General features: G+C 32.8%; 4 protein-coding genes across 7 annotated transcripts in view; 1 reads left to right on the top strand and 3 right to left on the bottom strand.

Annotated features, from left to right (window-relative positions):
• The window catches only part of LOC107462534 (uncharacterized), a gene marked incomplete in the record, with an annotated part of 44,939 nt that extends 42,525 nt beyond the window's left edge, over positions 1-2,414 (bottom strand). Inside the window, 3 exon segments of the mRNA XM_016081137.3 lie at positions 1,010-1,113; positions 1,872-1,953; positions 2,135-2,414. Of these exon segments, the coding sequence (XP_015936623.1) occupies positions 1,010-1,113; positions 1,872-1,953; positions 2,135-2,149 (201 nt within the window).
• Positions 2,415-4,721: 2,307 nt separating this feature from the next.
• On the bottom strand, positions 4,722-10,293 carry LOC107462449 (probable inactive DNA (cytosine-5)-methyltransferase DRM3). Its single transcript, XM_016081055.3, has 10 exons — positions 10,044-10,293; positions 9,677-9,798; positions 9,491-9,587; positions 9,285-9,331; positions 8,711-8,809; positions 8,246-8,345; positions 7,134-7,264; positions 6,752-6,851; positions 6,447-6,526; positions 4,722-6,327 (listed from the first exon to the last, which is right to left on the bottom strand). The coding sequence occupies exons 2-10, from the start codon at positions 9,791-9,793 to the stop codon at positions 4,993-4,995; spliced, it is 2,106 nt and encodes a 701-aa protein (XP_015936541.1). The 5' UTR covers positions 9,794-9,798; positions 10,044-10,293; the 3' UTR covers positions 4,722-4,992.
• Positions 10,294-11,585: 1,292 nt separating this feature from the next.
• Positions 11,586-16,044, bottom strand: LOC107462438 (uncharacterized). 4 transcript variants are annotated; one of them, XM_016081026.3, is made up of 9 exons: positions 15,908-16,044; positions 15,715-15,822; positions 14,744-14,807; positions 14,478-14,622; positions 14,321-14,394; positions 13,761-14,234; positions 13,020-13,427; positions 12,714-12,926; positions 11,586-12,433 (listed from the first exon to the last, which is right to left on the bottom strand). In XM_016081026.3, exons 3-9 carry the CDS (start codon positions 14,789-14,791, stop codon positions 11,855-11,857), a joined length of 1,941 nt encoding a protein of 646 aa, XP_015936512.1. In that variant the 5' UTR covers positions 14,792-14,807; positions 15,715-15,822; positions 15,908-16,044; the 3' UTR covers positions 11,586-11,854. The 4 variants fall into 4 exon arrangements, with proteins under 4 accessions (XP_015936512.1, XP_020981352.1, XP_020981343.1 ...); XM_021125693.2 differs by lacking the exon at positions 14,744-14,807; XM_021125684.2 differs by having other exon boundaries at positions 15,715-15,965.
• A 1,099-nt stretch (positions 16,045-17,143) lies between these two features.
• Positions 17,144-20,135, top strand: LOC107462429 (uncharacterized). Its single transcript, XM_016081015.3, has 5 exons — positions 17,144-17,367; positions 18,044-18,300; positions 19,163-19,253; positions 19,649-19,715; positions 19,824-20,135. The coding sequence occupies exons 1-5, from the start codon at positions 17,321-17,323 to the stop codon at positions 19,875-19,877; spliced, it is 516 nt and encodes a 171-aa protein (XP_015936501.1). The 5' UTR covers positions 17,144-17,320; the 3' UTR covers positions 19,878-20,135.
• Positions 20,136-27,977: the final 7,842 nt, after the last annotated feature.

The following is a 27,977-nucleotide window of genomic DNA, read 5'->3' as shown; positions in this document are numbered from 1 at the left end:
TCATATTTCCTCAGATGAACAAACTTCTGACACTGTAAGAAAGAATTCAAAACATGCTCTCATGGCTTAGAACAAACTAGGGTTAGTAGACGGCAGCAACTCATTCCCCAGTCAATAACAAGCTGAACTAAGTGGCATGCTAGATTTTTATTTTTTTTTAATAGAGAACTGAAGCATTTCTTCATACACGTAGTGGTAGTTAGGACCTTTGTTAGGGACTTGGGTATTATGGGGTGCTCAAAGTTCCACATCGAATAGTATGAAATGCTTGATGTTGTATATAAGGAGAGTGGTTCTTCCCCCTTAACAGCTAGCTTTTAAGGTGTGGTTCCCCACTTTCCTAAGGTGTGGTTCCCCACTTTCCTTAGATACTTAACAATGGTATCAGAGCGTGGTTGTCGGCGCCATGGAAAGGGCTACCTATAGGCTGGATTAAGGTGAATACCGAATACTGATAGACCGTAGGAAAGTGGCTACCGTTGGGTCAGTGTCGATAGAGTGAAGCCGCCGTGGACGTCGGCTCTCTAGGGCCGGTGTATTATTAGGGACTTGGGTATTATGGGGTGCTCAAAGTCCCACATCGAGTAGTATGGAATGCTTGATGTTGTATATAAGGAGAGTGGTTCTTCCCCCTTAACAGCTAGCTTTTAAGGTGTGGTTCCCTACTTTCCTTAGATACTTAACAACCTTCTATCTGTTAGTTATTGAGAGTCGTATGGTTAGGTAGGAAACTCAACTTTCCTGCCTACAGTTCTGATCCAAATCCTCCCTGATCCATCTACTTTCCCTTCATCATCAAAAAGACTTTAGAAGGTACACCCCCATTGGAAAACCACCACACGAATCTATGTCAAAATAACATCCATTTGCTAAAAACCAGATACTTCCCTCCTTGGATTTTAGAAACAGACTTACGCATACAAGTAAGTATCTAAAAATGTATATATATCCATGTGATTTTAGATGTAAACCAAAGATCAACAATTCAAAATGCTAAACGTATCGTTACCTTCAATGTAATGGAACCAACAAAGCCAGCTTTGACAGTAACAGGGAGTTTTAGCGAATTCAGTGCCTCTGCCTTCAACCTCAAATCTTTGAGGACCACATCACCTGAAGTGATCATACTTGGGTTAGAATAACAATGTGCAAACTATCTCTCAACTATTTAAGATTAATGTGAAAACTTGAATGAATAATTATGACACAATTTCAACCCAATGTAATCACATAATTAGATGTATGCGACAAAGGTCACCTCAATAAATTTAACTTATAAAAAATATCATAATTATAAAACAACAAAAGGTACTTCACAACACCTCCTAATAATAATAATAATAGATATTTTGCTACATACGCAATTTCAGCTCTAGTAAGACTGAAAACAAACAGTAACAATTTATATCAACGGTGTGACAAACAGGCAAGCCTTTACTCACAAGATATGTCAAAGAAAAAATATCTAACCGGAGGCTCTATAGTTAAGCTCCAACCAAACGCATCATAAGCATTTCATCTAAAAAGACTAAAAAGAGTAGAATTCTACTCTTATCCTCCTATGTACACTCACAGCCATTAAAGATGATTACAAAATTGAGAGCAAATAGCAAATAGTGAAACCAGGAAATATCCAATGTTTACATGCTCCATAACTAGCAAACTACCTCACAACCTTTGCCAGCTTTGTGGACTTGAAAAAATAAAAAATTACAAAAACGCAGTCCACAGCTCAATGTTCAGTTTAATCTTCAACTCGAGTACGTTTAAATGCATTTTGAGGTAAGAATGAGAATGAGCAGGGACATGAGTGATAAAGAGCGTAAAATGCTAGAAAACGGGAAATAGGAGATATGAGGGAGAATACGAACCGTTCCAGACGCTAATTCTCAAGGTCTCCTGAGAGAGTCCATGGACATATTCGCCCAAATATCTTCGAAGCAAATGCAGTACCTGTCAACAATAGCAACAACAGAATGCAACATTATCAACTACCTCATTTGCCTCAGCTCACACGATCATCCGAAACATCAAAAGGAACAGCGACGATTGAAAATACGATCACTATATGCAGTTACAAATTCTGGAAACAAAGAATTTAAGTTCGGAGGAAAAATTGTGTAAGGAGACTTACGTGAGCTTCGAACATGGTGAAGGATTAGCAGGAACGATCCGAAGAAACTCGGCGTTACGATCAATCGGCGGAATGAGGAGGAGGAGAATCGGAATCGGAATCGAAATCGAAATCGAAATCCATCAGAGAGAGAGAGAGAGAGTAAGTTAGGGTTCGGTGATGATGAGGATGATGGAAACGGTGGTGGCGGTTAGATGCGGAAGAAATGGCGTGAAATGGAAGAGCGAATTGGAAGAAAGAAGAAACGGAATGCGATGTTTGTTAATATGTGTGAAATAAATGAAAGAAGCTATATAGGTCGCGGTCAGTGGTCACTTGCACTTACACGTTTATAAGTGGGGACAACCCCTAAGGCCGTAACATATCAGGCAATTAACAATTTAACATAACCTTGCTGCTAAAACTTGCTTCTGCTTCTGACACGCCCCACCCTCTATCGCTCTAACCTTCATTCTTTTTTTTTTTCCTTTTATTGATAGTATATATAAATGAGCAATACTATGTGAACAAACATTATTATTTTTTACCGATATTTGGGTTAATTTTGTTTGGATATGGAAGAAGATTGTGTGTAATTTATTATAATAAATAATTGGTGTATCTGTTTTATATGGATTTAAATTTTTTTTAATTTTAAGTAATAAATCGAACTTTTAGATTTAGAGTATAATAGACAAATTAGAGGGTTGATTTGCGTTGAAATAAATTTTTTTTCTACTGTAAAGTATATCTGAAGATTCAATTGAACTTTTAAAATTTTTTTAATATTAAAATATAAATTTGAGAGTCACATTTTAATATTTAAAAAAATTAAAATAAAAAATCCAAATCTGACTCTCAAATTTAGGTATTTTAAAAAAATTTGTACTCTCTACATGAAAAAAAACACATAACTGTCCAGTGTTTAAAAATACCATTAGAAGCCAAATAACAAAAATAAAAAACAATATTTGACCACTAATAATTTATACTCATATTTTTAGAATTTTGCACACAAAAATTATATAGTTTACACTTATATTTACCAAAATTTTACAAATCAATATAGGTCGCATTCACATTTTTTTAGAATTTCACACAAAATTAGTAGAATTTATTTTTTAAAGTTAATTTAGTGTTTATAATGGTTAAATGATAGCTAGAATTACTAAAAATTATTGTTTCTAGAATTTCTCTATATAAATAGCCATTATTAATTCACTTTTTATTTATTTATTGAATATATGTATAAAAATAATAAAAAAATTATAAATTATACATAATAAAAAAGTAGACATTAATTCTTATAATATTTTCATTATATATAATTTAATCTAATCTAATTCCGGCGGTAATTAATTTCTGTTTTATTTGTCTGTTTTGTCGCAGAAACTTTTCTGGTATTTTGTGTGAAACTTGTGGTACATAGTTCTCACATAGTTGGACAAGTATAGATGCCTAAATTGACATGTAAATATGAAATAGTAATCATTATCATAATTTAAAATAGTAATTTTCTGTTTTGATTTTTCAAGTAATAAATCCGGCATATTATCAAAAGTACAGACTACAGGACAAACTCATCCTTAGCAAACCGAATAATCACTCATTATAATTATTATGGGTCAAAATCAAGTTAGTCTTTTCCGAGGACAACAGTGTCCTTGAAAATTTTCCCACATTTTGTCCCTTAAAACCTATTTTTGAACTCTCTATTTATTGCGAACACGAAGGATTGAATGACTATATCAAGCTTGTCGGACTTTATTTATTACAACTGATGAATGCCTATATTTTCTGAAGCTAATAATATTTATGGTCTTGCCAATATATATTTTAAGAGTATATTTTAAAAATATTATAAAAAAACATTTTATAAAAATACTTTTTTTACATTTTCAATGCACTAAATATAATTAAAATTTTAAAAAATTTATTATTATATTTTAAAATTTGTCTTTAAAATACAAAATAGTTAAGTTAAGGATAAATTACACAAAAAATAATTCCAATTTAAAATTACACATAGTTCTAAACCAGAATTAGTCCTTAACACCTTTATATAAATCGAATCAAAGTGATTCAATTTATTCTATTTATATGTAGAATCGAATCAAATTAATTTGATTTATGATATATGTGCTGCATAAGTAGTAAATCGAATCAACTTGTTTGACTACAATTTTACATATAAATAGCGTAAATCAAGTCAATTTGATTTTATTATATGGAGGTGTTTATGGCGTATAATTAATTCTGATTTATTTGTGTAATTTACCCTTAAATCTAATATTTATAAACTAAATAAAAATAAAAGTGTACGCAAAATATATGTGCTGCCTTTGACATACGGCTGATGCATGTACATCTAACTAGCACGAGACAATAGGAAAGGTCAAGTATTTTGTAATCTTCTTGAGTCCGTCTAATATGTTAGACTATTAGAATATTAGTTGAAACCTTTGTCAAAAATATAAATAAATCTTTGTCCATTCTATAACATTATCCAGCTTGTTTGTCACCGTTGCCGGCCATTCGTATTCATTGATAATTTGATTTAATGATTAGATAATTGTGCTGTAGAACGTAGAAAACGAACAAGCGAACCTTGAACACCACAAATAAATTCTGATTAATATCGAAAATATCCAAATTAATTTCTATGGATACAACGCAACAAAACGAAAATAAATATCCACACAACCAGTCTAGACATGTATCCATATGGATCTACAAAAAGTCATACATAAAGTTCAACCACCATTCTCAGGTTGGATAGCATTGAACATAAACATCTAGTAATAAATGGAAGCATGGATATATTATATATATACATAGACTGACATAATTTACTACAAGAAACAGACGAGTCACTAAACCTAACTCCTTTTACACAAGCCTCTCACACGGTGCAAAAGGCGAACAGATTCAACAAACAAAGAAAAATCAAAAGCTGGGTGTCTCCCTGTGGGATCAATCCTGGAACTTGCGTAAGAGTTAGGGTGCTGATAAATTACCAGGTCAAACACACCAAATTTATTGATTAAACCCTGAAGTGTTTTACTAGTCAGCTTTTGAACTTCTTCCATCTGCACCAGATTACCTTTTTGTCCCGAAACTCGCCACCATCTCTCAAGAATCTTTCTCTTTGCCTCAGAAGTCTCAACGGAGACGACCGCTTTCATCTTGATACCAAGGCGGTGAAGTGCGATTTCAGCACCACCAATGCCACTGAAAATTGATAACACTGTCAAACCATTAGGGAACAGTGGTTTCAACACTGAGAGATGATACCCCAATGTGTCTGTTTGAAAGCAGTATTTAAGTAATTCTAGTCTTTCAGCCAAGTTACACACGGCAGAAGTGTGATCCAAAGGGTAGCCCAAGATAAACTCCAACTTGTCAGGCTCTACAGGGCTTAGTTTGTATTGACCGGTCCACACAAGATTCAATATGCGACAGCTTCGAACAATGTCTTCTTGCTGTTCAGGTGTGGGCACTCCACCAGAATCAGCTAGAATCTTTCCTATCCATTCACAATGGCGAGATATTCCATTGGTTTCACAACAGATGCTGCTCAACTGCTTTCTTGAATCCCAAGATGGCCACCACTTCGTTGTCCGTGGCATTGTTTCTTCTATAGTCAAAGGTGGCTTCGGAAGGATGTGTGTCCGGCCTTCAAATGGGAGATTGTGTAAGTATCCTTCAATTCTATTTAAGGCTGAAAAGAACCGAGTATTCACAAATTCAGGTTCAACATATAAAAACTGAGACATTTTTGTCCATGACTCGTAAGAAATGTTCGAGACGTTTCCAAATAAGAAAAATGGAGATTTCGCAGCAATATCGCTAAGAGTCCTGGCTGGTTTTGATCTGTGAAGTTCTGTCATTCTAGCAACCTGAGCATCAACCCTTTCTTCCATCCAATAAATATCAAGAAAAGAGCTCGACTCATCCTCCTCATATTCATTCTTGGGCCTTTTACTTCTATCATTCTCCATGAAATCAGAGTATCCCATGTCAGAAGCACCATTTGCAAATTCATCAATACCCTCTTCCTTCACTCGTTTACCCCTGTCACTGAAAGTTCCCCTAAAGTTGATCGGCCCTGACTGTGGAGCTTCATATCCAAAAAACTCCGTTTTTACTTCAGCTGTACCATCCCATTGTTGCTCTTCTTTGATCCCCATAGAATACATTGAAGTAAAGGGATACTGGATGAAAAAGAAATTTGAGATTCAGTAAAGCACCGACGATAATTATTCTTAAAAAAAAATTATTCAAAAAAATTAATAACAAAAAATTTCTGGGGACAGTACGATATTAGTCTAACCTTATATTCCATTACATATTCGATCCCACTTTGCTCTGCAAAAATATAGTTTGCAAGCTCTGAAATTGGAACCTCCGTCCCTGATAAAACACCATATTAGAAGCCAAAGTTGCAGAGACAAAAGCAACCGTAAGACTTTGTAAAGGAAATAAATGGTAAGGAAATATATAGAATTTTCCAAATTGAAAAACACAACCAATAACATCATTGCGCAAACTAAAGATAATTGCTTCCCAAAGAAAAATGTAAAAAGCATAGTCACATAGCTTATCAGTTAAAATGGATCAGCCGTCTCAATTACTGACCTAATCTATCAACCGCTGAGGATACTTCATTCTCAGAGAAACCCATTTCAAGCAATTGAAGTGTTTTTTCCATAATCCCAAATAGTCGTTCATTGCTAGTCTGAAATCCCCAAGTTACAAATTTTAGATGCATATTAAGGAGATAATAATAATTATAATTTACATAAGTTAACATAATACGGGGGCAAACTTCTTGATAAGATCATACCTATTATTGAAAAAGACACAAAGAAATAAAGTTCATAACATATAGGAACATGGTAGATAACATTTTGTATATGGATACAGTTGAGTTTTAACTTAAGAAATCAGAGTATCAGACTCACATAAGCATAGCATCATCTCCTGAAACATCTCACAAAAATGGATTAAATCTCAATACCTCACCACCTGTGTCATCGCAGGTGATATCAATTGTTTCCCTTTTTATATGAACTGTTTCTCTGTTTAACTTCTTAGCTATCTGTGCAGCAAAGATGAAGTCCACCAGCTCCGGAACTGAAGCTCCATCACCTGTTTTGAAACACACAATCAAATCTCTATTTGAAGCAGTAATGCATGAAGTTACTGTTGTTTTTGCCACCTAGATCAAAAGACCTTGGTGTTATTAGAAGTTATATATATTCACATATCTTCAAGGGAAATGTTGGCTGCTACACCAACGTAAAAGTTTTTTCATCCTAGCACTTATTCTATAAAATATTACCCCCAAATGTCTAAATGCACATCAATTCAATTTATGGTGGACTTCATGTTTTTGTTTACACTTTACATACTTTAACCAAATACTACTAGCATGTCCAAAAGTGCAGATTGGAACTAATAATCCAAGAAACCATAGATATTCGATCAAAGTCATGCAACACTTCATCAGATAGTCAAAAGAAGCATAAAACATATTTTCCAGGTCAGTTAACACCAGAAAAGACAAATAAGAAAATAAATGCCACCCCATGTAGCATGGCTAATTTTTTTTAATATGGATGAAAATGGTGTGGTATGCAATGTTATTGGAATAATTGTTTTTTCTTAATTGGTATTAATTTTTTTTAAATTGTTATTAAACAAATCGGACGGATTTGTTGAGTGGCAAAAAGAAATATGAAATCTCCGATTTCAGTGCATGCAATTTTTTTTTCTGGACACCACATAAATCGGTAGATCCGATTTTAATTTTTAAACTTTCTAAAATAGAAATCGGAGGGTCCGATTTCAATATTTTAATTTTTTTTATTTTTAGAAAAGTAAAATCGGATGGTCCGATTTCAACATTACAAAATTTGCAACTTTTCAAAAACAAATCGGTGCACCCAATTTGTAAAATGACCATAACAATAAAATGCACTTTGATCTGAGCATACATAGGCATTACACATTTTCTTTTCCAATAAAAAAATTACTTTGTGCATGTAGCATAGGAAAGTACATATTGATCACTCAGAAGCAGCTCCAGAAATAAGGATGTACATTCAGATTACATATACTTTCACATACCAAGCTTACTGATTGCAAAGTCTACCTCCTCTGCGGAGAAATTCATCATCAGTAAGGAACTTCTTTTGTCATCAATAAATTCACCAAATTCATCTAACTCCTGCATGAGATATTATGCCAAACAAGAACAAAACTCAGATTAGATAAAACATAATATTATATCATGAAGACTGATTAAACTAGAAAAAAAATGAATGCCAAGCACAAAAAGGAAAGGATTGAATGCCATCAATGCCAAGAGAAAGGAGAAACGTAGAATGCAAAGCTGATTGTCACCATATACAGAAAAGGCAAACGTTCAATTGTCAGCATATGTAACAAACTATTGACCACAGCCATAACTGATGCCCGTGATATATGTAACAAAGTTGACAACAACTCAAAAATAAATTTTGTACAGGTATTAAAGGTTGATGAGAAGAAGCAAAATAAACTGCTGTTTCCAAAGGAGTAAGAAGGAAGTACCTCTTTTGGTTGATTGACTGTGGAAATTTCAGGAGAATCCTTATCATCAAATAAGCTCTCTAGAGAATCTGAAGACTCTGAATTTGATTTTTGAAGTGCCTATATAGTTGCAAAACAAGTTGCAGCTGTAAAAATTTTACATCAACCATGTAGAAAGAATAATCCTTGGAAAAGTGAAAATATATTGTAAGTTAACCTTTAATTACATATACAAGAGAAATAAAAGTGGATAAACAGAAACAGCAAACGAATTATTTTATGCAGTTCCTGACTCATTGAAATTACAGTTAATAATAATAATAATAATAATAATAATAATAATAATAAATTAGGTTCTTTTTTCTTTTTCACCATTTTCTACTTTCTAGAAGTATCATGGAATTTAATGAACATGCTCAACGAAATGTTAAATTGAATCTTTGATGCATATCTATCTGCAAGTGTAACGAAATCATAAAGTTTCACTTCCCAATTATCAGTTATAATCTACTATAATCAAATAAAAACTTCTCCATCCTCAACGCTAGAACACGAACATTGAAGGTGCACGTAAGATAAATTATGGTCTACTCACCGAATAGCTCAAGAGGACCTCTAATAGCCTGTCCGAATTTTGGTCACCTAATTATACACATACATAATAATAAGAATAATAATGATAATCATCAATGAGGAATTGCAGAAGATCATAATACTGGAATAGCATGAAATATGATATGCAATTAGGTCAAGACTCAAGACTCAACCAAAAAAATCATGCTAGCACATAAAGTAGTGTACCATTCTCCTCAATGGCTTTATCAACAAGGGATGGCTGGAATCCCATTCCAACAAAAAATGAACGCAGTTGGCTTCCAGATGAACTTGCAACATTATCCTGCCAATCGTATATTGATGTAAAATTATTCTATAATAGGAACAATTAATAGTATGAATGGGCCATATTCATATGTGTGAATGGCATACCCCAACATTCCCAGAGAATGTAGCATAAGGTGGCTGCAGCTCAACATCAAAATCCAGCAATTCAGGTTTTGGAACCATAGCGTTTTTGCCCTCTCTTCTATTTGAACTCCCTGCCATTGCAACTGCCCAATGAATGTAAATATAATTACATTACAATTAGGTATCGAATAAACATTATTAGAAAAACCTAAGAAACTGACATAAAAATTCTTGTTCTTATAATCACGTTAATTTTTCTGATGAATTTTACTAAGGTAATTAATTCGGGGAGAGAGAGAGAGAGAGAGAGAGAGAGATTCGTGAATTTGAGTGATTGTTTAAAAAGGGAATTGAATTGAGTGGGTGCAAGTGTGAAAAAGGGGAATACCTGATCGGAGCTAGAGCCGGCGACAGAGCTGTGCTCGGTTGAGTTGTGTGGGTTTTCCAACGCGCACAGGATGAAGGGGTGAAGGCGCGTGATCGCACTCGCTGCACACTGGTTAAGAGAAAAGAACCCAAGCAAAGTGAAGTGAAACCGTGAAAGTGAAGGAGGAAGGGATGTTGCCCACGTTAGTAGTGCGCAAACACGTGACACAACTCGCACAATTTAGCACTTCTCACTTTCTCAGAGTTACAGGTGGGTCGTAGAAAGGGTAAAAGTGTAAAACTAAACTCAACACATTGCAATCTGCAGAGTCAAGATGGCGGATTCTGTGAAGCTGGATTCCTGGGCCCCATTCGACATGCTAACATGGGATTACACGTGGTAGATGGAGAATGAGTACTGTTGGGTTAAATTGTTTTCCACAGAATTCCACCTAAGAGTTTGTCGTTCATAAAGTTAAAAATTGTTAGGCTATAGAAGGACCAATTCCTGGCTATCTTAAGTCCAATCAGGCCTTACACTTTTGCTTACTGATAAAAAATAATACCTTCCAAAATTTGGCAGAACTTTTATAATCAGTTAATTTTACTATTTTAGAGAACAATCTATCATGTGTTGGACCTAATTTACTCTTAATTTTACCGTAACATCACTTCCCATTTTTAATTTAACTTTTGTATATCATCCATGTATCTTGTATGACCTATACGGGCATATCCTTCGCCACTTGGACAATAAAAAAAATTTTCACCAATCGGAAGAACGTGCACTCAGAAGTCAGATGTTTGGCGGCATCTTCTACCACGTCAATCGCACCCAACAAAGGAAATAAGCCCAAGAACATGGTGCCATAATTCTTAGATATTCTGCCGTTACATTTAGGGGTGAGCACGGGTCGGGTTGGTTCGGGTTCAAGGTAAAATTAGAACCAAACCGATTAAAAAATAATTGGTTTGGTTTGGTTCGGATTTGCGTTTTTTTGTGTTTGTACCCGAACCAAACCAAACCGATTAAGAGCGGATTGGTTCGGTTCGGGTAGCGGGTATCCGATGACTTTGAAATTCATAAAAAAAAAATCAAATTGGCAAATTTTTATCTTAAAAATTCAAGAAATACAATAAACATGTAACATCAACAGAAATAATGCAAACATATTAAATACCAAATACATTAAAAACTAAACTCATCAAAATCCAAACATATTAATAGTAAATAATCTTGTCTAATGAAAATATAAAAGTGCAATAAAAATATTAGAAGTTAAATACAAAAGTCTAATGAATAATCTTTGAAAGAAGCTAAAACCAAAACACATTAAAATCTAAACCTTAGTGAGATAGGATTAGGGTTATGAGATAGAAAACACATAAAAAGTCATATATATATATAATTAATTATGATCGGGTATACGGGTTGGTTCGGGTTCCGCGCCCCCAAAACCGATACCCGAACCAATCATCAGCAAATGTCATTGGTTTGGTTCGGGTTGGACCCGATTACCCGTCGGTTCCAGAACCAATTTGATTGGTTTGGTTCGGGTTCGGGTGCAGAGAAACGAAATAAAACGAAATACAAAAGAAAACAGTTAACACTATTTCAGTGAAGATTCTTGAATAGACACCTCCCAAAAGATCCATTGCATCCTGTATAAGCCTTGTATCAAAGCAATCAGTATCAGATGTAAAAGAACAGAGCAGTAAACAAAAAGAGAAACCCAACTTCCCAACTGTATCAAACAATCAAGCAGATACCGACGCAGTCTGCACAAAACAAGAGAGACCCAATCGTGCCTTGAGAATCAGATCCACTTTTAACTAAGCAGTTCCTTTGTCCAGCTGCAGTGCTTTTCGATCCAGTGGGATACTCCCAACCTTCAAGACACTCGAAGACTCTGAAAAACCATTAACTTTGACTTGCATCGAGCCCACTGTGACAATATCAACTGGTTCCCTATCACTGACGCCGATGGATGAAGGTTTAGTCTCGCCTTGTTTTGGGGTAATACTGACTGAACCAATCTTTAAGATGGAGGAAATATCCTCTTTGTCAGCTGTAGTTTTCTCGGCCTTTTCATTTGTGGACTTGGTGCTAGTGACATCAGAACTTTGAACAGTCTCCTTAACACTAGAAACCAATCTATCAAACTTATCATCTGTCTTTGAATTCTTCTCATCATTGACTTGCGTAACATCTACAACAAAATTCAATTTCCGGGGTGGTTCCATTGTCGGTATCAATAATGGATTTTGAAAACTTTTAATTAGCAACTTTGCCTTCTCTTCCTGCATTATCTTCTGACGGTTCTCATAGTACATAAAATCATCAAGCAAAGTTGTCTTCAAAGTATGACTTTTAAATATTTTCAGCATTTCCAAACCTTTCTTATACATTATCTGCACAAGAAACAGATGTTTGATTGTCAAAATCACAACTAACATGAGAACAACCCAACAATTTAAAAATACAGCTTATCCTCACATTAAAATATACAAAAAGAAAATTGACATTCCAACTACATCAATTAAGGAAAATAGAATAATCAATTCACATTGGAAAACGATTTAGCATAGAAAATTAGGTAAAATCTTACTCATCAAGAATGTTCAATTATTATTGGTGCAGTTCTCAATTTTACACTGAAAGCAGAACTTCTGTAACAGAAAAATAATATACCTCCTGTGTGTCTCTGCTATTAGTTACTGGCTTGCTTTCATTGTTCTCTAGTATAATGTGCCTAAAACTTCCATTTGGCACATCTTTTATAATATGCCACTTTACAGGGAAGCTCCCACTCCATTTATCCTGTTGCCAAAAGTCCATATCTTTATTGAAGTCAACTGAGCCTACCATCTCAGCGACCCCACAAAACTGCCCACTCGCATTAACCTGCATTTGCAAGAGAGGAAGCAGAAGAGTTTATATTACATACAAAGATCCGGAAGAAAACAGAATCAGTAGAGCAACCTATTGGAAACTCACAGAAAAGAAAAGAAAGATTGGGCAGCCTCCAGATTTTCCTGCAGCTATTCTCTTAGCATCTTCATAGGCACTCTCCAGCTTCTTGTTACCATGAGGAGTTGAAGACCAAACATTATATTTAATGCTTTTGTGAACATCATCCTCACTATAAGATTTTATGACAAAAAATTTTGCATTTTCATATTCAAGAGGGAAATCCTCTCTGTTATATTGATCGGTATAAATGATGATGTTCCCATGTGTGTTACCGTCTCCTGCCTTGGTTGTATAGGCTTTGACAGAAAGCTGGTGTTTTGATCTACTAATTCTAGGGCCTCGGTTTTGCTCACCCAATACATCAGAGTTACTATTTACGTCACTTGGTACTTTTCCAACATGAAACTTTGGACGAAGTTTGGCAGAAGCAGACTGTCCATTACCAAGAGATCAAAAGTCAGAAAATCCACTACTTAGCAGGAACTACACTCTTGGTTAAAATTTGACATAAAAATTCAATAGGAAGTAGTATCTAAAGTTCGAATTGAGTCTCCAGGTTAAGCTGTCCTATATGGAAAAGAAAGATTGTACACATATCTACACATATCTACTACTACTACTACTACTACTACTACTAATAATAATAATAATAATAATAATAATAATAATAATAGAAATAATAGAATAGATAATTCTGATCTAAACATGTTCACAAGACCACATATACTGAAATCAAAGTCAAGCCTAAAATATGCAAGATTCTACCTCATGGATGGGTGATGGAGTCATGTTGAGAAAACCACTGCCAGAAACACTTCCAATATTCGAATCTTTCTTTGCCCCAGCATTAGCCCTTGGCCCTTCTAATACCCTGGCCAAGGAACTTGCCTGATTTGATAATGGTTTTGAAGAGTTCTTAGTAAAGGCACCAGAAACTGAATTGAACTTATGTTTAAAACCTCTTCCATCAGGTTTGCTGACAGAGGCACTGGTATCGATCAATGGATCAACAAAACTATCAGGTAAATTGTCTGGTGGAACAACAAAAGGAATATAACCAGGTGAGGAAACAGGGTTTTGATAACTTGGAAGGGAGTAATAATGTTGTGCTCCCCCGAATGAGCCATCAACTCCCATCATAGCACCAGGAATATAAGGGTTGTATGGATTGTATGGAGACTGTGCATATCCATAGCTAGGTGTATAATATACATATGGAAAACTTTCGTTTTGTGCACCCTGGTAAAAGAAGCAAGTACTAAAATCAGCCACTGGGCCAACATATCAAACCAAAGAAGACACATGCAAACAAAATTTAGACTTACCATGTACTGAATCTCGGGACCATCTACACCAAAAATCCTATGGTGGTCCTCCCATTCCACAGGTGATTCAAATCCTAACCACAATAAGTACGTAGTCAACATCATTTTATATAACATTGACCCAAAAAGCAGTGACATACAATAGTTGGAAATTTACCTGTACAGTAATACCCATAATTGGTGGCAGAAGGGTAATACAAGTTCTGATCAACAATAAACTCAGGGGCTCCTTCGCTAAACATAGCTTCAAATTGTTGAAAATTTGGGCTTGTCAACTGTGGGTTTAAACCAGTACCTTCGATCTGAAATTAGAAGAGATAGAAACATCATTATAACACTAACTAAGTGAAAAGACAGAGAGACTCAGATACAATAATGCCAAATAATTAATAAACACCACACATAAAACTCTCAAAATTTTACCAAGTAAGCATCTGTGCTCCTATTTTCAGAAACATCATGCATTTCCATAACAGAACTGCCACCACTGCAGATAGCCACAGTATGAAGTATAAGCAAACATAAAAATTTACATCTTGTTCCATCAGGTGGAATCAGATAAGCAAATCAACACAATCATGTTTGAAGTAGAAAAATACCACTAAGAAAAAGCTATGGTTTTCATTTATCAACAAAAGATCATACAATCTCATGTATACACGTATGGAATATGGAGCACTCTTATACCAAGAATCAATACCCTGGACCCAAACAAACTACAAAGACCGCAAATAACCAAGAGAAAAAATTTGAACCTGTGTTAGCAATGCACATAAAAATAAATAAATGAAAAGTCTACAAACAAAACATCAAGCTTAGGTTTAAAAATCTGAAGGATACACCAATTGAGTCCAAGCTATACTTTGCTAGGTCAGGTATTTGAGTTATTCCGAACTCTAACAAAGCATAAATGTTTCTAAACTGTCAAACTCCCTTGCCTGAACACCCCAAAAATGGCACCCATGACTATAGAAGTAGCAACCACAAACTCAAACAGAAAAGGGAGAACAGCTAAATCTCACTACTCAGCAACCTATGATATATAAAACCAAAGACGGTCAACTATCCAATCTAACTTCATTTCAATAATAATAAACGAAAATACACCCGCAAAAAGAGATGAACACCAACGTTGTTTGACCTCCGAACAGGGGACAGCTGAACAACTTAACAATTACCTAGTCCTTAAGACGCAACCGAGTAACCAGAAAACAGAAAGGGAAAAAAAAAAACGCGTATAGAGAATAAGTAACCCGTTGAATAAAAGCACGGAGCATTCTCTAGTCAACCTCGAGTTCAAGCAAAGAACTTGTTCAATCGAAGAATATAAAATAAGAAATAAAACAATAGTCCAAAACTGAGGGAGAAGAAAAAGCCGAAGCGTGAGGAATTACCTAAATAAAAAGGAGAAGGAAAGAGTTAGAAACAAATCAAGGCATGGCGGAGGCGAAGTGGCCACGCGAATTGGAATTGGAGAGGCCAAACAGCGAAGGAGGTGCTTCCTGCAACATTCCGATGGCTGAGACTAAGAAACCCTAACCATATTCAACGAAACAAAGGAAGAAGAAGAGAGCAGAGAGCCCTTACGCCTTTGAAAAAAGCGTGTCGGAATTTCAGATTCCACCCTTTTTAAGATGCGAAGCGTTTCGTCATTCAATTTCTATATAAATTCCTAAATTTGTCATCCAATAATTCAAAATATTTTTTTCCTTTGAAGGCGAATAAGATATGATGGGCTTTGAGTTTCTAAAAAAAATATTATTTTTTAAGTGATTTTACTAAATGATTTTTTTTTGAAAAAAAGTAATTTATGTTTATATAGAATTTAATATTAATGTATTATTGGTATAATATAATTTTATGTGTATTTAATTACGTAATATTATATTAATAAAAATAAATATTTTTTATTTAATTATAATTACAAAAAGTTATGGGTGATTAATTTCTTTTTTTGTTGCTAATTTAAACTAAAAAATTGAACTACTTTTAATTTTCAATACATCTCAAATATGTATAACTGTAAACTTTAATTTTTTTTTTTTACTTATATTATATTAAAAAAGGAATAAATCCTTATCGTTTATCACAAGACAGATAAATTCTTCTTCTAATTAAAATACCAGTCTCTAATCTTTGTAAATGTTTAACCATATAAATTTTCTTAGTGATAGTTTATATTCAATATGAAAGAATTTATGTATTGTTCATTTATAAGATAAGAAAGTTATTAATAATTAAATTGAATAACAAATTTATTTGTCTTTTAAATAAAAAAAATTAGAGATTTATTTATAATATATTTAATTTGTTATATATTTTTATTTTATTTAGTATTATTATTACTTAATAAATATTTGATAAATATAAAAAAATATTAATCTATTTATAAATTTAAAATATTTTTAAATCTTATTCTTTAAAAAAGCAAATAAATCAATCTAGTTCAAATAACATCACCTTGGATTCAATTGAAGAATCAAATGTACAAATTTATCGTCCATAGAAAGAATAACAATTATGAGTGATGATAATTTTCTTTTAATTATATTTGTAAAATACTATTATAAAAACGATGATTATCTTTTAAATGTATGAATATTAAAATTTATTTTATAATTATGTGGCCATTTTTTCAAATTCTAAAATATCTAAGAACAAGACTAGAAAATAATGTTACTAAGGAAATTGATTAATTGAAGCATTAGTCTGAATTATAAATTATAATTCCCATTATTGAGAAAGAGAAAGAAATAAGACAGCGACAGTTGTGCAGCAGACACGATAAAACTAAAAGCTAAGCAGACTAACTACACTCACTCATTCAATTTTCATTTTCATTTTCATTTTCATTTTCAATTCTCACAACACTCTCACTTTCTCTTCTGCTTTTTCTCCGAACCTTCCTTTCTTCTTCTTCTTCTTCTTCTTCTTCTTCTTCTATTTCGTTTGGGGAAAAATTCTATCTATGTGGCTGCTCTTCTTTTCTTCTTCTTTCCGATGGTGATGATTACTGCTTGGATCACTGACCTATTTGCTTGCATGGGGTGAGCTCTTCCTCTCTTTCTCTCTTCCCCAATTTCCGTACTTTATTCGATTCCATTTCAATTTCTTTCCATTTATGCCGATTGCCAATTGCCTAAACCTAAATCCTATTGCTTCTTTACTTTAACATTAAGTAGGGGTTACCGTTGTAGCAATAATGCTCTATGATTCCTTGCAATGATTTGTGTTTATTTCACAAATTGACGCATTAAAACATCAATGTATCTGGATAAATTGTATAATCCTATTTGGTTTAAAGGTCTCTTATTTGTGCCATGAAATCACCAAGAGCTGCTTCTTGTTATTATAAAATAACAACAGTATGGAAACGTTTCTAAATAACAATCAAGAAGTCGGTGTTTCTCACTTTCTACCACCGCACTGTCATTCAAGCCAGTTGAAAGGGCCTAATAAGAATTTGAAAAAAAAAAAAAAAAAAAAAAAAAAAAAAAAAAAATTAGCTATTAAATCAGCCTGTGTATAAATACGTGTTTCACTCATTTTTAATAAGTATTTTGTATTCCAAAATGTATTGATATGGTAGCTGATTCTTGGTACACATAGCATAATTGTTCTTTGCAATCAATGATGTGTTTTGTTGAAGCTCAATATGTATCGGTAGACTTTTACAGTTGCCTATGTTTTTGCTGTTATTTAACTTACTTTATAGCAGAGCAGTGGTTGTTTTGGATGCTGTATAAAGCCCACACCAATTATAGCTGTGGATGAACCAGCAAAGGGTTTAAGAATTCAGGGACAGACTGTAAGAAAACCAACCATAACTGATGGTTTCTGGAGCTCAAGCACATGTGATCTGGATAACAGCACTATTCAATCTCAAAGAAGTATCTCCTCTGTCAGTACATTAAATCAAATTCTTTTTCAAACCAGTGGAACCTCTACCTCAGGCACCAATCCTGAATTCGTAAACCAAGGCAAGTTTGATTTTAGTTTGTCTTTCTTATATTAACTGACATTAACATGCTCATCTATACTCTTGGCATAGCGTATTAGCATATGACAATTTTTTGGGTAGTAAATCAATATCTGCTGTAATACCATAGGATTCAAGATGGATACTTGGAGTGTCATATGTTTATTTGTGATAAAATATAGTTAACATTAAAATATGGAGGGATTTTTTATGACAGGACTATAAGACCAAGACTAATTATTGGATGAGTCCACACTAGACAAAATTAGAGATGAATGTATTGGAGAGAAAGTTGGGGGAGCACTTAATGTTAAATGGATGGTAAAATCCAGCATTCGGCATTTGGGTGTGAGGAATGGTCTCAAGAAACCCCAATAAAGAAAGTGAATTAGATTGAGGATACACAATGGCTATAGACAGCGGGAAAAATCATAGGTGCAATTATTAAAAGAGATTCAGATTCCTAGTTGTTTAAATTCAAGCATAATTTATGACATGATAGCATCATGAGATCCATCTAGCCGACCCAGAGTGGGACAAGGTTTCATTATTGTTGTTGTAAACGTGTAATACAACAAGGCCCTAAGGTCTAGGTTGAAGGAGAAAGTTTTCAGATACAAATTCCCCATCTCTTCAAGTCCAGTCCTATAACCAAGGTAGGTAGGTGCATGTGCTTCACTGGAGCATTGCTGAATGATATATTATGTTATTTTATGCAATTTGGTGAGAATATGGGTAAATATTATTGTACCATTTCATTTCTCTTTACTCGTACATTGTTGCCGTGTATTATTTGCAAGGTTTACTTTCTCTTTATAGGAAAAAATAATGGTTAATTTCTATCAAATGCATGTTCATTGCAGGCGTTCTCCTCTGGAATGAAAGCAGGCTTCAGTGGATTGGAAGTGGCAGATCTAAGAAGCAAAGCCAACAAGATCGTGAACCCAGATTAAAGTGTGTTTACAACGTTACATTCAATACCAATTTATTAAAGTGGTCTTTAACATAGTCTATATACAAATGGGGGTATCATCTTAGATAACTAAATTCGATTGGGGGAGGGGGAACAACATTAATTTAATGAAAAAGATACTGTCCTCATTGTACAATCAAATTCTAGATATATCCCAATTCACTACTCCACTTTTTTTTTTTCCTGATAATTAATGCACTGCTCAACTTTACACGTAATCTATAACCTGTTCATTTGGTTCAAATCAAACCATCTAACTGATATCTGTTATGTTTATTTATATTGCTTATCAAATCTAAGTTTCGGTTCCATATTTCTGTTATATATCCGGATTTGCTCCCGGCAGATGACTTATGAGTCAATGTATTTGTTGCAGTTGGAATGCGACTTATGAAAGTTTACTTGGGACCAGACAACCTTTCCCCAAGCGCATACCTCTGTCTGTAAGTCTGCTGCGTATATGTATAATATATTGTTCCATGTTGTGGTTTTTTTAATGAGAATTCAAAGTTACTAATTCATAATATCTATTTCTATTTTCTATAAAATAGGAAATGGTCAAATTCCTAGTGGATGTTTGGGAGCATGAAGGGATGTATGATTGAGAGGTCAAAGTACTGAAGCTGCCCTTTTTCTAATAGTCGTTTTAATGCCTATGATGATGTGTTTAACTCATGAAAGGCTTTAGTGTATAGTTGAGTTGTGCAGACAAGAATTAAAGATCAAACACAAGTCTGATCTTCTGTTGTGATTTGAAAAGCTATGCCAACGAAAGTGTTTTGTTTTTGCTCCTCCTGTAAATGACTTGTCATTTTCAAACTAAAATCTAAAGTGATTAATGCAGTTGTTATTGTAACCTGTAACTGGATTTTTTTTCTTTTTTCTTTTTTCTTTTTTGGGTACGTATATCTAGATGCTGCCTATATTAAAGTAATTGCATTATTGGAGGATATGATCATCATGATAGCCTTTGTAAGTGTTTCACAACTTTCTTTCTTTGAGCTATTTTTTGAGATTTAGATTACTCGACTTTGATCGGCTCAAGGTAAATGTTCTTCTGCATCTTAATCTTTTTTGGTAAATGGCTTTGCACCGTATTGCTTGCATAACTGTAAGTCTTACTAAACATTTTGGTGACTCGTGAGAAAAATTTACTAAATGTTCAATTTCTGTTATACATTTTTTGCAACATTAGTTGTATTATAACTGTACAAATGTTAAATAATTGGCTCAATAGATATCAATTTACGTATTTATAATGACTCAATTGCAAATTTGAAAACCATTAGGATTATTTAATAAAGTCAATAAAATAATTCAAATATATAATTAATTAATAATAATTTTAAAAATAAACAATAAAAAAAGGTGGCATGTGCTATGAAGCTTCTTTTTCCTTTATTTGTTGTTCCTTTATTTATTTGTTGGTACGTATGCCGTGAATCTTCAAACGTGTTCTAAGTATTGGGCCATGCCAATTGGTGCCCACATTGCAAGGGAATACTTTTCGAGATTGTAAAGGCTTGACAGAAATAGTAAGTTTACTCCTGTCCAAAAATAAAAAATGAGTTTCATGGTATATTAGAGAATAAATTACTATTTGTATCGGGCAATCTCCAAATTTTTAATTTTTGTTAAAATAATAATAATAATAGACATGGCTCCCTTTTTTTTATTTGTCAGCCCTCCTTTTTTCTCGTATATTTTTTCAGTCCCTCTTTAATTCATAAAAAAAATCAATCAATTTTTATATAATATTAACAAACTATAATAGTTTTAGACTTAACCCAATCATTAATTTTGTTTAAAAAATAAAATATAAATTCTTTTTTTTTTCAATGTCTTCATTCACTCAAACTTTTTATTTTCATTTTGTAGCAGGTAACAATTTTTTCTATTTTTCTCCTTCTTTATCTCTTTAATCTTCTTATCTTCTACTTCTTTATCTCTTTTTTTTTTGTAAATTAAAAAAATAGTAGTTCAACAAATTCACTCCTCTTTTCCAAAAAAAAATTATTTTTATTTTTTTTAAAGACTAGTAAATATTAAACTGTAGAATAAAAGAATAAGAAGAATAAATTATATAATCTAGCATTGTAATTTTTTTGTTTAATATTTTTTATTATTTTTCTGTTAGTCTTGCTTAAATTTTTTATGTTTTTTATATAGTTATTTACTTAATTTACTATTATTTGTTAATTAAGTTTATATTATTATATGTTAGTTTATATATTTACTTTTTTTGCTAAATATATTTTTAATTATAGAAACTTATTTTGACATTTGAATTATGGGTAAGATTAAAACTATTGATACATTTTTTAAAAGAAAAGATCAAGGGAGTGAAGATGCTTCTGCTATTATTATCCAATACTTGAGGGGTCATTAAATTTCATTACTTCAAGTTCTCCATTGAATAGCTCAAAGCGTCTACGACTTCTTCCTAATCAACTGGATGTTTTTCATTTAGAAAGAGATCCTGGAATGCGACCAATGATTTGAAAGTTTCCTCCAAATCAAAGAGATGAAATCCGTCATGCTTATATTAAAGTTGGGCCAAGTACTTGATGAAAGAGATTATGGGGATCACTAATGTTCTTTGCCAAGCACTGCAACAACAATCTCAAAATATTCTTCATGCAATGCATATTGTTTCTACATCAAAGTTACTTCTTCAACAATTAAGAGATGGTGGATGGTGCAATTTTCTTGCAAATGTTAAAGATTTTTGTGAAAAGAATAAAATTGAAGTCCCTAATATGAGTGTACAATATGTTTTTGGAAGAAGTCGATCTCGTCAACCAAGTATGACAGTTGAGCATCATTATCGAATAGATGTATTCTTGGCAACAATTGACTCTCAAATACAAGAGTCGAATAGTAGATTTAATGAGCAAACAATAGAACTTTTGACTTTGAGTTGTGCTTTGGATGCTAAGGACAATTTCAAATCATTTAACACTGAAGAAATTAGCAAGTTAGTAAAGAAGTTTTATCCCCTTGACTTTCCTTCTAATGAGCTAAATATTTTGAAACCTCAGTTGTAACATTATCAGCATGATATACCAAATCATTTGAAAGGAGTTGGTACACTTTTTGAATTGTGCAACAAGTTACAAGAAATGAAAAAATCAAGAACTTATCACATGGTTGATAGATTAATACGTCTTGTTTTGACTCTACCAGTGTCTACAGCAACAACAGAAAGAGCTTTTTTAGCAATAAAAATTGTTAAGATAAGACTCCGAAATAAGATTACTGATGAATTTCTTGCAGACAATTTGGTCATGTATATAAAAAAGGAATTAGCAGTTATTTTTTACACAAATTCAATAATAGATGATTTTGAAAATAGAAAAAAACGTCAAATAGCCTTTTCATGATACAAAATTGTAAGTGGTAACTTTTATATATTATTGTCTTACTTTGATTGAGATTATATATTTAATTTTTTTTAAATTTATCATTAAAAATAGTAATATAAAATATTTTTAGTAAATTATTAAATAACGCCCCCCTAAATAGTTAGTCTAACTCCGCCCCTACCCATAAACTTTGTAAACACTGACAAAAGTATTCATAAAAAAAATTAAAGTTGTACTCGTGAAACATGAGTTTCGTATGACAAAAGAATCCAAACCCTAATTTTTTTTATTTTTTAATAAAATTTCTAAATTATCCCACTTTTTTTTTCTTCTCTAAATTCTAAACTTTCGCAATTCTCACCACTACCAACACCTTCTTGAATACTACTGCCTCCCCTCTCTTTTTTCACAGAATTCCCTTGCTTTGTGGTCGATTACACACTCTGGTCCAGTCTCTTTGCTATCATCAACAAGTACGTCATCATCCAATTCAACTACCTCGGCTTCTTAACCGCATTTCAGTACCTCACTTTCGTTCTCGGCATCTACCTTTTCAATAAATTAGAGTTCCTCCACCACTACCTCTTCGCCATTAACACCGCTAAGCACTCTTCCGCCATTAGCCTTGTCCTTCTAAACTCACATTTTTCTCCCTCATTATTATTCTCGTCAGCATCAGGATAATTATGCTTTTACCCTCACTGTTTATTCTTTGGTTTTTTGCTTATCTTGTCACAATCACTCTTAAGATGGTTTACATCAAGCATATCATATTCATAAATTTAGAGTTAAATATTTAAGGTTTTATTTTGTATAACAATTTTTTGTCTATCATAATCGTGCCTTTGTCTAGTTTTTTACCTGTGAGAATCTTGAGGTTTTCAATGCGTTGAGCTATAGTTCTGAGTGCTTGATTGATCCAAAAAAAGGAATGATGGTGTTAGTGACGGTAGGTGATGACAGTAAAGAAAGAGGAAATAGTGATAATAAAAAAAATGTTAGTGGAAAGTTATAAAAGTTTAAAATTTAAGGAATAAAACAAAGAATCGGATAATTTAAGAATTTTATTGAAAAATCAATAAAAAAATTAAAATTTTAATATTTTTATCATATAAAACTTATCTTTATTTAATAAGTACAATTTATGATATAATATTTAAAATTAAAATTATCCAATCTATTTGACAAAACAAAAAAAAATTATAAAGGGCTAAGAACTTGGCCGTGGAGGCATAACAAAACTCCCATCAACCTTGTATACTTATCTAATCCTCAAAAGATTAGTATTATCATTATGGCAGTCATAGGAGGAGGAGTCCAAAATTGGAACTATGTTGAACAATCTAAATTTAAATTGATGACTCAGATACATCCTTCATCGAAACAAGGTGCGAGGTTATTATTATCATCGTATTAAAAAAATAAAAAAATAGTTGATAATAATAAAAAATAAACTAAAAATAATCAAAATTTATTTTATTTAATATTTAGTAATTATTATAAAATAAATATTAAATAAGATAAATTATAAAAAAATTTTGTTTTCAATATTAAAAAAAAAAAGTATTTTATGCGTAGAAGTGAAGATCAAGATTTTCTGGTTCTTAATCTCTATAATAATCTACTAGGGGAACGTGCTACGTATTTTATCTGTGTTAGGATTTGGTTGAATTAGTCCCACATTGCTTAGGATAGCAAATGGAGTGGGTGGCCTAGGCTATAAATATGAGGCTAGGTTCTCCATTTGTTTTTGCACCAGTCAGAAACACTTTAAGCTTGTATCTGATTTTTCTTTTCCTCTGTACTCTTTGTTTAGAGAGTGTTGTGAGGTGTAGTTATATTTGCTTTGAGAGAGTGTGGGTGTACTGGGGTGCCGGTGAGAGAAAGAAGTCTATGTGTTGTAACAATTTTCACATAGTAATATTCTCTGGTTGTCATTTGACAACGGCCGTGGTTTTTTCTCCGGTAATTGGAGTTTCCACGTTAAATTCTTGTGTTGTGATTGTGTCTATTTTATTTCTCTGTCAAATGTATTTATTTCTCTGTCAAAGGTGTTTTCTCAAGGGGGAATGGTGTCTTATTCCCAACAAGTGGTATCAGAGCTTCGGTTCGGTGGAATTTATTCTTAGTATGCTCTGTGGTTGCAGCCTAGTCTGACCTTCCACATCAGAAAAGAATTTCGTCCTGTGGCTTGAGGTTGAGCTTTGGTTGCTGTTGTTGTTGCTGGAAGGCAGTGTGACTCTGTGAGAGTGTAGTTTGGAAAGGTTCTGGCTAAGGAAAGACTTGGTATTTAAGTGTGTCCATTGTGACCCACCTCTCTTTCCTGGGGACCCTTCCTAGTGCATGGTCTACAGTTGAGTTATACTATTCCAGTATACGGTTGCAACAATGTCAGGATATTCAAGTGTTGTGAAGCTTGAAATAGAGAAATTTGATGGAAGAATCAATTTTGGCTTGTGGCAAGTACAAGTCAAGGATGTGTTGATACAATCAGGTTTGCACAAGGCGTTGAAGGAGAAGATCTCTGGTATGAGGTTGGAATTTTCGGAGAAGAGTTTTTTCGAGGTTGAGACTGCCGTCAACGAATGTACGAGTTTTAATTTTAGATAGACATTATGTAACATTTTGTGAAAACCTAGCTTAATTGTCCTAGGATAGTGTTGAATGTTGTGTGTTGATGATGAAGTGTGATTATGTGAATTAGGTGTTTGGTGAGTGCTATATGATGGTAAGATTGAGATTGGATATGCATGTTGTGGTATAGTTGTTATTATATCCATTGGTGTGAAATTAGACCAGAGACCGTAATAGGGTGAGGTATTCCCTATTTGGTAAGTTATGATAAGTTGCATAATTGCCATATTTTGATTGGTTATGGAATGATGTGGTTTGGCCGGGTGATTAATGTTAGGATTTGGTTGAATTAGTCCCACATTGCTTAGGATAGCAAATGGAGTGGGTGGCCTAGGCTATAAATATGAGGCTAAGTTCTTCATTTGTTTTTGCACCAGTCAGAAACACTTTAAGCTTGTATCTGATTTTTCTTTTCCTCTGTACTCTTTGTTTAGAGAGTGTTGTGAGGTGTAGTTAGATATTTGCTTTGAGAGAGTGTGGGTGTACTGGGGTGCCGGTGAGAGAAAGAAGTCTATGTGTTGTAACAATTTTCACATAGTAATATTCTCTGGTTGTCATTTGACAACGGCCGTGGTTTTTTCTCCGGTAATTGGAGTTTCCACGTTAAATTCTTGTGTTGTGATTGTGTCTATTTTATTTCTCTGTCAAAGGTGTTTTCTCAAGGGGGAATGGTGTCTTATTCCCAACAATCTGATGTGCCAACATGACTGACCAACTATAGAAGCTTCTCATATGGAGGGATTTGTTGATATCACCGCTTATTTTTGTTGAATATTCAATTTCCAAAGTTCAAAACAGGTTTGTGGAGACATATATATGTGTGCATCTCCAAGATTCAGAACGCAAATGAAGAAATCAGTGTCAACTGATGAATCTTTGACCACTTAAAATTCTGAATATATTTCGGATATTCCAACTAATTTGCCCTAATTCATATCATTGTTATCATTATTGTTCTTACTATTATCATTATTAATAATGCATAATTGGGTGATTTATGTTAATAAAACGAATAGTTTTTAAAATGATGTAGATATTTTAAATTAGAATTAGATACACGTCTTATTTTAAATATATTTATATAAATTGAATTAGAATTCGATTTTAATTATTTAATATAAATCGAATTAGACTGTTTAAATTTATTAATAATATAAAATATATACATAGTCAATCAAAACAGACTAATTCAATTTGATTATATTATTGTAACATACAAATATATTAATTACTTTTTAATTATGAGCATAATAATCAAAACTTTGATTTTATTTAAAATTTTTTAATATTATAATTTTAAATAAGTTAAACAATTTTGTAAATTTTCACTAACTCGAACAATTTTATAATTTGAATTTCATGACAATTTCGTATTTATATATTTAATTTAATTATTTGTTTAATTTTTACATAAAATCTCAATTTTTTTATCTTATTGTAGTTAGTTTGTTTACAAACTCACATACTACATCCTTCATTCTATTTTAGATTTTAATTTCTGTGCATTATAACTCTAACAAAGTTTCATATTAACATTCAATAATATCTTACAATTACTTTTCTAAAAAGTCATAGAATAATACGTTTATTTTTTAAGGTATTTTGTGTTGAGAATACATTTTCCAATGTAGGTGTGCAATCAGTTCATATCACAAAGCCCATAAAAGGAACAAATACATGCATGCAGCTGAATTATTATATATAGCAACTGCCTCAAATATAAATATGGTAGTTGTTTATTCAATAATGCCAAATTTTGGTTCATTGTTGGTTCAAATATAATCACTTATCTGATTTTCTAATTAAAGTGGGGCTATCAAGACATTACTATGAATTGGGTCCTCTGCCTTATGAACTCTTAATGGCATGAACACACAGACCTTTTCCTAGCCTTGAATTTAATCCCTTTTTTGAAAATATGGAAAAAAAAAAAAAAGAAAAACCATAAGGCGTCCACTCTTCAGAAATATTGTCCTTGGGCCACCCTAACTAGGAAAGAATTATACGTATGTGATTAGAGCCAAATCAAATCATAATATACTTGCTAATGGTAATTGAAATTAGTTTATTAAACAAAAAATTAAATGTGTTTCCAATTTTCATTAACAATTATAACTTTTAACCTAACGGTAAGTACTTGACCCTATTCTTGGCATTGGAGTTAGGATTACAGATTTGATTTCTATGTAGACACACAATATTTTCTATAAGAACATATAAATGTTAGGAAAATAGGATGCATGGTTGTTGTAAACAAATATTCTATTTATTAATTAAAATTTAATTGATGAGATTGGAGTTAAATATATAGTGTATTATGAATATTTTTTTTTAAATATTTTAATTTTGTTCATAAATCATAGATCCATTAAGGACTTACTACATATACAAGACGGAATTTGAACCCTAATACTTACTTAAACAGACTAATAAATTAATCACTAGACCAACTCAACTTAGTTTCTCGCTTTATCTCTATTCTAATTATATATTATGTTAACAACACACTCAATATAAGTGATTATTAAGATCATGAGCACATGGCAATGGTTCATGCAAGTTGACAAGTACTGGCCAAGTTGTCCCAATAAAGGGCAATGATAGAGACTCACACACAGAATCTAATTTAATCCGCCATTACAAATTTGCAATTATTATAATACACTTACATACATCAAGTTGATCACTTATATTACATGCCAGTTA

This window comes from Arachis duranensis, chromosome 1 (assembly GCF_000817695.3).
Source record: "Arachis duranensis cultivar V14167 chromosome 1, aradu.V14167.gnm2.J7QH, whole genome shotgun sequence".
NCBI classification, from domain to species: domain Eukaryota; kingdom Viridiplantae; phylum Streptophyta; class Magnoliopsida; order Fabales; family Fabaceae; genus Arachis; species Arachis duranensis.
Note: the sequence above shows the minus strand (reverse complement) of the source record. Positions and strands in the feature narration are given on the sequence as shown.

Bases quoted from the DNA above. Each gene is read 5' to 3' on its own strand.
- LOC107462449 (XM_016081055.3), bottom strand. From the start codon at position 9,793: ATGGCAGGGAGTTCAAATAGAAGAGAGGGCAAAAACGCTATGGTTCCA. The intron at 9,588-9,676 runs GTATGCCATTCA...TACGATTGGCAG, and splicing joins CATTCTCTGGGAATGTTGGG to GATAATGTTGCAAGTTCATC. The intron at 8,346-8,710 runs GTACTTCCTTCT...TATCTCATGCAG, and splicing joins CAGTCAATCAACCAAAAGAG to GAGTTAGATGAATTTGGTGA.
- LOC107462438 (XM_016081026.3), bottom strand. From the start codon at position 14,791: ATGGAAATGCATGATGTTTCTGAAAATAGGAGCACAGATGCTTACTTG. The intron at 14,235-14,320 runs GTAAGTCTAAAT...TTCTTTTACCAG, and splicing joins GTCCCGAGATTCAGTACATG to GGTGCACAAAACGAAAGTTT. The intron at 12,927-13,019 runs GTGAGTTTCCAA...TTGCAAATGCAG, and splicing joins CAATCTTTCTTTTCTTTTCT to GTTAATGCGAGTGGGCAGTT.
- LOC107462429 (XM_016081015.3), top strand. From the start codon at position 17,321: ATGGTGATGATTACTGCTTGGATCACTGACCTATTTGCTTGCATGGG. The intron at 18,301-19,162 runs GCAAGTTTGATT...TGTTCATTGCAG, and splicing joins TCCTGAATTCGTAAACCAAG to GCGTTCTCCTCTGGAATGAA. The intron at 19,716-19,823 runs GTAAGTCTGCTG...TCTATAAAATAG, and splicing joins CCAAGCGCATACCTCTGTCT to GAAATGGTCAAATTCCTAGT.